The sequence below is a fragment of the Pecten maximus genome, chromosome 2 (genome assembly GCF_902652985.1).
Source record: "Pecten maximus chromosome 2, xPecMax1.1, whole genome shotgun sequence".
In the NCBI taxonomy this organism is placed as follows: Eukaryota; Metazoa; Mollusca; class Bivalvia; order Pectinida; family Pectinidae; genus Pecten; species Pecten maximus.
The window spans coordinates 25,090,853-25,099,511 of NC_047016.1; the positions used below are offsets into that span (position 1 = coordinate 25,090,853).

The window sequence follows — 8,659 nt, forward strand, 5'->3', positions numbered from 1 at the left end:
TGTGTAGTCCTTCTTAGACTAGATGCTAAATGTAGAGATTCGGAATGAAAGTTGAGAAATTCGAAATCATAATACTTCAATAACTTTTAATTTTATACCCGAGAATAGCGGTTTACCCAGTAACATACCAAACATATACCTCTCGGTACAAACATGGTTGGACTACGTCTCTTTGATTTGGCATACCCGATGTCCATTTTGTATCATGATCCTTTTCGGTAAACTTTGTAACATAGTTTTGCAATATTAACAAAATATTGACGAGTCGCTCATATTTTATATCACATCAATGTGACATTAATCAAATATCCGTCGTTTTCTAAAATGAAATTGAGCATAATCGCATAAATAATTGTGTAGAGCATGTCACAATAAGTAGATAAGAGCCAACACGTGGAAATGTTCACACCGACAGCCGACTCCTGTGTAACATGGTCACAATGAAGTCCTGCTTTCTTTTTGCCTGCATTATAGGCCTATCCCTTGCACAGTAAGTAACCGTGGGATTTGATAACGTACAACTCACATAATAATTGAATACATAAATCCATGTTGTGTATGTGGTCAGTTGTTTAGGTGTGGACAGCTCAAAACCATGCAATGACACGCATAACAACAGAGATTAATAACGAAAGTGGTCAGTTACGGGGTCATAAAAGAATCATATATAATGTACATTTGTATATTTTAGTGTTGGAATACTATTTACTCCAGAAGTGGTATTATTGAAATATGGATTTTGAAGGACTCATGGACTTTATGACAATCAACTCTCTCTTTTATCAAAACATGTCTTTGCTCTTTACACAACCCTCGTTTTAAACTTTAGAAACGCGTTTGTGCTTTTGAGACGAGAGCTTTCATTACAAAGAAAGGCGAACGGCGGTATAGGTATCTAGTTGAGAAATATACTGGAGCGTATTTCGTAATACACAGAATATGAAATCGTCACAATAACCGAATTTCTGATTAACACCATCTTTGTTGAGTTTGGTGACAATATCATACCCATGGGAACAAACTGTTCCCCTCTCTTGGGCTTAGCTCACTTGTTTTTGTTGTCATACCAGGCTGATTATATTAAAGAGTGTAACAAAACAGGTAACAGAGACCCTTCAAAGTCTTTCAATTTTAATTATAGATACATCAATAAAGTGTTATCTTTAAATAACAAAAACTTTAAAGACCCTATCCATCAGATATACCATGTAGAACTTAAAATCAAAGACATTACCGAATCTTCAACATTATCCTCGATCTTTACTTACAACGTTACCAGCAGGGACCGCTTATAACTAAGCGGAATGATAAGCATAGTGATTACAATATCCAAACTGTTAATTTCCTATTTCTAAATAGTAATATCGCTGCTTTCCCCTACTAACGGTGTTTACATGACACAATTGATTAGATATTTAAGGAATTGCTCAAATAATCAGTCCCCTACTGACGAAATCCCCTAACAGCGCATGGTTTTTAAAAATACAGGTTGGTGAAAGTAATGGGAACGCCTTGTGATCCAAATCATGATATGAACTCAGATGTGTTTGGGGTATGCTGAAATGCTTAGTGTTTCCGTTTATCGTAGTTTTTATTTTGAGAATACAGAAGACGCTAAGCCTTCTGGAATGTCTGGTCCTATTCTCTTTGTACTGTGTCAATTGTCTCCGTGCAAATCTATACATTTTGCTCGTATATGCCGTCGTTTTATCGATCCTGAGTTAGAATTACCGTCAATATGTGACGTCATCGCATTGTGTCTTGTTATATCACACATGTTTTATATGGCTGGGTGTTGTGCATGCTGTTCATGATTTTGACTCTACACAAGCCGAAAGAAATATCAGAGGTGCAACAGCTCCAAAATTAAATGAATTTAAAATATTTGATATTTGATTTCAAACGAACGTCAAGATCTATGCTACTATCTTATTAATAAAAATAAAGGTGTCATGCAAGTTACCCAAATTAATAATAATAATAAAAATACCAATGCTTAAATACAAGAAGAGGATAATACGACTGGTGTTTTGGAATGGTAGTGGCATGTATTCTTCTACTTTATTTTTTTTCTCTCTACAAAAAATACAATGTTTAAAGATTATCAATGACACCTGATGTAAGTCTAAGTAAAAATCAGCGAGTAATGCCATGTTAAAAAAACAGGAACTGGGGTAGTAACAGCGACAACACCATGAATAGAACACCTTAATCTTCATATCGCACAAGGAAAACAACAAGAGATGGTGATGTGGTAATTAATCCGATACAAAAATGTACTTAGAAATAGATATATTCACCTGTCTGCGTCTCTCAATAGCATGCGGTGTAAGTTTGTCTTTTGCTAGTCATTATACTAACTCGATGGAAGTTTTGATGTTTAAAACTAGACCTTGGCTATGGAATCAACTGCGAAATGAACACATCACAGGTAGAGGAAGTAAGTTACGATTAAGTAATGGAAAGTTCATAATATATAAATTGAAATATCACGCTTGTCAGCTCAGCTGTAGGATGAGTTTGTATTAATGTTTAGTTGATATCCCTGATCTACAAGCGCGACATCAGTTGTATTTATTGAAAAAAATGCATTTCTGGTATTTCTTTGGTCATACCATTTTATAAAAAAAAATCTTTGGACTTTGATTAAGATGTTAATATGTGTTTTGATTATTTAGCATTCTACAATTACATAAAACTTCTTTTTTATAGGGATTATATAGAGCTCCGCCCTTATAACCTGACCGCTTTAAACATATTCCATAATTCGGATTTCAACGGCAACGGACAATTTGAGCGCAGCGAGCTCAACGACGTCTTCCAGAACTACGACGTGAACCGTAAGTTATAGTTTATATTTTAGCTATCTAAATCATTTTACGATATCGTGGTATTCCTGATAATGTTTACAGATATACAAAAATGTATATGTGTGCCACAGGGCTGTTTAAACTAACTTGGAATCTGCTACAAGGTGAAAAAGACATTTAGAACAGTGTGATGTTTTGTAAATTATTATCATTTCACGTTTAAAATTTCTGCTATAACTCCGACAAAGTGTAATTATGATCGTTTGAAAACAAGATTCGAATATGTAATTAGTTTGCTGTATGCTTCCCGCTATGTTCACCCTCCAAAATGTCGAGTTTTTCTTATCACCTTAATAATTTAGTGAGCATTCTATAGTACTCCAATTCTATATTAAGTACGTAATTTTCAGTCTTTTATAAGCAATCATTTTCTTTTGTTCCATTTGTTGGTGTTTTAAGTAGATACATGTCCATGTCATGTAATCTGTGACCAGTAGTATCTACCAATCACAGATTTGTGAACATGTTTGTTGAAACAAAATTCTTATCATCCATGGAGATGTGGCTCCGTAATGATTGTTCTATCAGGATGTAGAAACAGAAATGAAAAGGTTGGTGATTTATAAAATGATATAAATGATCTCAGACCTACATTGTATCTCGACAGACGATGGTCGTATAGCTCGGCACGAGTATCTTCACTTCGTCTCCCAGCCTCTGTACAACTTCGCCGTGATACTATTTGAGGACTATGACTGTGCACCGCCACCCGATGGTTTCGTTGATGACGTAGACTTCGACTTATATTACAAGTTAATGGATGGAAACCGTAAGCAAATGTTCTGTTTCTTATTTCCCCTTGTATTTCACGGAACACACCGTCACCGAGACACATGCATACATTTTCTATAAAATGTTTTAAGTGACAGGTTACTTTCAACTCACGGTTCTGCTGACAACCAAGCTCCATGATAAGCCAATCTAATTAAAACTAGAAATTGTCATGGACAATTTGACGGGCTTTTCACTATTTAGCATAAATGACAGAAAGGCTTGGTATTTCCAAACATAAAAAACTATTTTAGAACACTTGATAGGTCATCCACATTCTAGTTTTGATTAATCTGGCATCTGAGATATAACATTTTAACAAAGGAGTGGACGAAGGGAAATAACTCGCACAGCCTTGTACGAGTTATCTCCCCTCGTCCAACTAGCGTTATATCTCAGATGCCGTTATATATCAGATGCCAAATTAATTCAAAATGGCGTTCAGCGTTAATGGTAAACGTTACCGAAACACCAAAATACATGAACATCATCAGAATAACATTTTGAATCATACTAAAATTTCTTTTTTTGGAAAAAGATTAAAAAATGAAGATTTTCTAAAAATAGACTTATTTGACCCCATAGCGAACGCTTTTATTTGACCTCTGACCCTAAAACTAATAGTGAGTAAAAGCTAGAGCCAGGCTTTAACTACAAATAACATAATTACCTGACCCCTGTAAAATGAATACTTTTTGAATTATGGGCATTTTAAGCTTTTTAATACATGACGTCATGGCGGCCATCTTGGATTTCAAATCAACTTAAAAAATAACATAACTTGGCCAGAACAATCCAAGGATTATTTCAGCTAAGATTGAGCTGAATGCCACTGGCGGAACTTGAGAAGAAGTTTAAAATGTAAAACTATTTTTAATAAAGAATATATAGTGGAAATTCAAAATGGCGTATACCGGAAACTATATGTGTCACAGAAAAACTAAAAACGTCAAATTCATCAGAATGACATTCTACATCATGCTAAGAACTTTTTTTTGGAAAAAGATTGAGAAATAAAGATTTTTTAAAAATAGACTTATTTAACCCCATAGCGAACGCTTTTATTTGACCTCTGACCCTAAAACTTTTAGTGAGTAAAAGCTAGAGCCAGGCATAAACTACAAATAACATAATACCTGACCCCTGTAAAATGAAAACTTTTTGAATTATGGGCATTTTAAGCTTTTTAATATATGACGTCATGGCGGCCATCTTGGATTTCAAATCAACTTAAAAAATAACATAACTTGGCCAAGACAATCCAAGGATTATTTCAGCTAAGATTGAGCTGAATCCCACTGGTGGAACTTGAGAAGAAGTTTAAAATGTAACACACTTTTCTATATTGAAATATATAGGGGGAAATTCAAAATGGCGTACAACAGAAACCGTATGTGTCACAGAAAAACTGAAAACTTCAAATTCATCAGAATGACATTCTGCATCATACTAAGATATTTTTTTTTTTGGAAAAAGATTGAAAAATGAAGATTTTCTAAAAATAGACTAACTGGACCCCTTAGCGAGCTTTTTTATTTGACCTCTGACCTTAAACTTGTAATTATATAAAAGTTAGCCCAGTTATTGTCTACAAATAATATAATTACATAACCTCTGTATAATGAAGACTTTTTGAGTTATAGTCATTTTAAACATTTTAGGTATGACGTTATAGCGGCCATTTTGAATTTTCTGACCTACTTTATTTTGTTACATGAACATCTTCAGACCTTTTTATTAAACATACCTACATCATTTTAAACATAACTTATACCATATTTGCTGAATGGCTGTCACAAAATCAAGTGCAGAAGAAGAAAAATTTTTCAATAACTAGAAATTGTTGGCTAACAATTTGACGGGCTTTTCACCTTCTTGGCATAAATTACCTAAAGGGTTGGCATTTCCAAAGGTTAAAACAACTATTTAAGAACACTTGATAGGTCATCCACATTCTAGTTTTGAATTAATCTGGCATCTGAGATGAAACGTTTCAACAAATGTTGGACGAGGGGAGGTAACTCGTACAGCACATTGTACGAGTTATCTCCCCTCGTCCATCTAACGTTATATCTCAGATGCCAGTTTAATTCGCGTTAATGGCAAATGTTACCGAAATACTAAAAACATCAAAATCATCAGAATAACATGCTGCATCATACTGAGAATTTTTTTTGGAAAAAGATTGAAAAAGGAAGATTTTCTAAAAATAGACTAATTTGACCCAATAGCGAACTCTTTTATTTGACCTCTGACCTAAAATCTTTTGGTGAGTAAAAGTTAGCGCTAGGCATTATCTACATATAATATAATTACATGACCTTTGTAAAATGAATGCTTTTTAAGTTATGGCCATTTTAAACTTTTTTAATATATGACGTCATGGCGGCCATGGATTTCGGACCGAGCCCAAGAATTCAAAACTTGGTCAGTACAATATTATAATGATGTTGTCGAAGTTTGTGCTGAATCGCACTGGTGGAATTTGAGGAGAAAATTAAAATGTGCATGGTCTTGATGCAAAAAAGAACAATGGAAATATTCAAAGTGGCATACCGCCTTAACGTGAAACGTTACCGAAAAACTAAAGACATCAAAATCATCGGAATAACATTCTGCATCATATTTCGAAAGAATTTTTGAAAAATATTGAAAAATACATATTTTCTAAAAATAGATGAACTTGACCCCTTAGCGAGCTTTTTTATTAGGCATATTTTGTAATTGCATGAACCTTGTAGATTAAATATTTTTCGAGTTATGGTCATTTTAAACTTGTTAGGTATGACGTCATAGCGGCCATATTGGATGTTTGACCTACTTATCAATAGATAACTACACCCCTTTGACATATGCCATATAATGTAAGATACATGCCATTGTCCTAACCCTTACCGTTTTGGCCCAAATGTGTGGACAAAAAAAAGTGTAGCATAATAATAATAAGAAGAAACAGAACAAAAACAATAGGTCTTTTCACCACTTAGGTGAAAAGCCCTAATAAGAAACATAACAGAAACAATAGGTCTTTTCACCACTTGGGTGAAAAGCCCTAATTAGACTTGTAATTTCCGCTCTTCTACAATACTCTACGATACACTTCAATACAAATACTTGTATTACAGTGTATCGTAGAGGAGTGAAAATAAAAAGTCTAATTTCAATTAGATTGCATGATACATGTAAGTGTGACGATTTCAGTTTCAACTTTCAGTTTTCCCTCTTAACGGTGTTTGTCACGGTTGATTTAATGACCGACTTATTTACTATCACGATTTCAATTGTTGCGTGGTCGAATTAAATCATACTATACAGGGAAGAGCTATCCATCATGATCGACGTACATACTTGGTAGATATACATCCTTTATAAGAAGCCTTCCATCACGTTCGCTTCAGGTTAATCGATATACCTGTTGGTTCTGCGGTCATTACCCCACTTCACATTTTGAGAACGTGAAATTACCTAAATTTACACTAGGGTTGTCCGCGAAGAAATAGATAGTGATGATAATATATATTACTTGAATATTTTATTTGAGCGTTACACATATTTCATATCACGCATTAATTTACACAATACAAAATGCACCCAGACATATTTGATTTATGAAACACTAAAATCCATAACTAATAAATCATAAAAGATTTTTTTTCAAAAACGAAGAAAAGTAAAAGCGACTATATGGTGATTTCTACTTATGAATAGTGTAACGTGTCTAAGATATAGCAATACCCAAGCAATGAGGATGATATCGAGTATATGTTTTGTTATGATATCTGACTAAACACTTCAACTTTTCCATGAATTTACGTTTCCAGAGGACGGAATGGTGGATAGTGATGAGTTCGTGCACCACTGGATAAGCGTAAGTCATTGTTGTAATAAGTCTTAATAACATTTTACTTGCACTGTTAACTTCAACTCTGATTAGAGAAATAATGCACTCGTTATTAAAAAAAAATAATGGGAATTAAAACAAGACTGGTCATTAACCTACATGTAGTACAGATTTCTCAAGCTGATATCGTTAATTCGTACAAGCATTTATCTAAACATAACATTTCCACTGTCAGAAATGAACATGGTCATATACAACGGAATCCAGCAATGCCTTAGTTATCACAAAATATATTTTGATGATCAATATGACCCCATCTTCCAGTTTTTACTTATGTTTACACTTACATGTATATATTATGCATGTGTTATTATTCAACTTGCAAGAAATAATTACAGCAGTAAGATAAGCTGAAGATTAAACCATGTTAAGTGATTGAAAATTGTATTAACTTTCCATGAATATATGTGAATTGGAGTTAATTTGGCAGTATGTCAATTGTGAAAATTAACAAAGAGAAGGAATGACTGGACCAGAGTATATATGAAGGTGTATGTTCGCTAATCCTACATTCTGCAGAATACTGTGATAGAATTTTTTTCTAGGATGAGCGGGTAAAAAACCTCCGTAATTGAACTAGTGGATATATTTTATTATTACTGTAATTTCGTTTTTATTTCAAGGTCCTTGAGAATAATGAGGCCGCCCACTCTCCTTCACAGCCACCAGTTATGCCATGAAGTAGCCAGAGCCTATCTAGAACTTTGCTGGTATTAATAAACCATGATCCTCATTGATGATAGATATTGTTGTCTGTATACTAGTATAACAGTTGGTCATCAGGACAGCCTGTATCACAAATCAGATAAATTATAAGTCCGGGGAATATCTGGAGTGTTGAATCACCATTTACAGCGGGAAGATTTACGTGAAAGGTCATGAAATGAAGACAGCATACTCACCCTCTTAGCCGTTTTATATCAATATATATCTTATCTAGATACAAAAATATATTTGTTATACTAACCAAGTCTATACTAAACCCGCAGACGAAGTGTTTGACTTCCTTGTCCCCAGTTTCTTTTCTATTAGAAAGAAATGGGAAAATTGGAAACAAACCTTGACGAAGTATATGTAGTCTATATCAGGGCACTGTTGCAAACCATGACGAAGTATA

General features: G+C 34.0%; 1 protein-coding gene across 1 annotated transcript; it reads left to right on the forward strand.

The window, feature by feature from the left end:
- Window positions 1–376: 376 nt before the first annotated feature.
- On the forward strand, window positions 377–8,279 carry LOC117321602. The gene is made up of 5 exons (XM_033876078.1): window positions 377–490; window positions 2,713–2,840; window positions 3,478–3,639; window positions 7,463–7,509; window positions 8,166–8,279. The coding sequence occupies exons 1-5, from the start codon at window positions 432–434 to the stop codon at window positions 8,220–8,222; spliced, it is 453 nt and encodes a 150-aa protein (XP_033731969.1). The 5' UTR covers window positions 377–431; the 3' UTR covers window positions 8,223–8,279.
- Window positions 8,280–8,659: the final 380 nt, after the last annotated feature.

What these genes read in the sequence shown, in the direction of transcription:
- LOC117321602 (XM_033876078.1), top strand. Translation starts at nt 432, where the DNA reads ATGGTCACAATGAAGTCCTGCTTTCTTTTTGCCTGCATTATAGGCCTA. An exon ending in CCAGAACTACGACGTGAACC is followed by an intron (nt 2,841 to 3,477) that starts GTAAGTTATAGT and finishes GTATCTCGACAG; the next exon opens with ACGATGGTCGTATAGCTCGG. An exon ending in CAAGTTAATGGATGGAAACC is followed by an intron (nt 3,640 to 7,462) that starts GTAAGCAAATGT and finishes TTACGTTTCCAG; the next exon opens with AGGACGGAATGGTGGATAGT.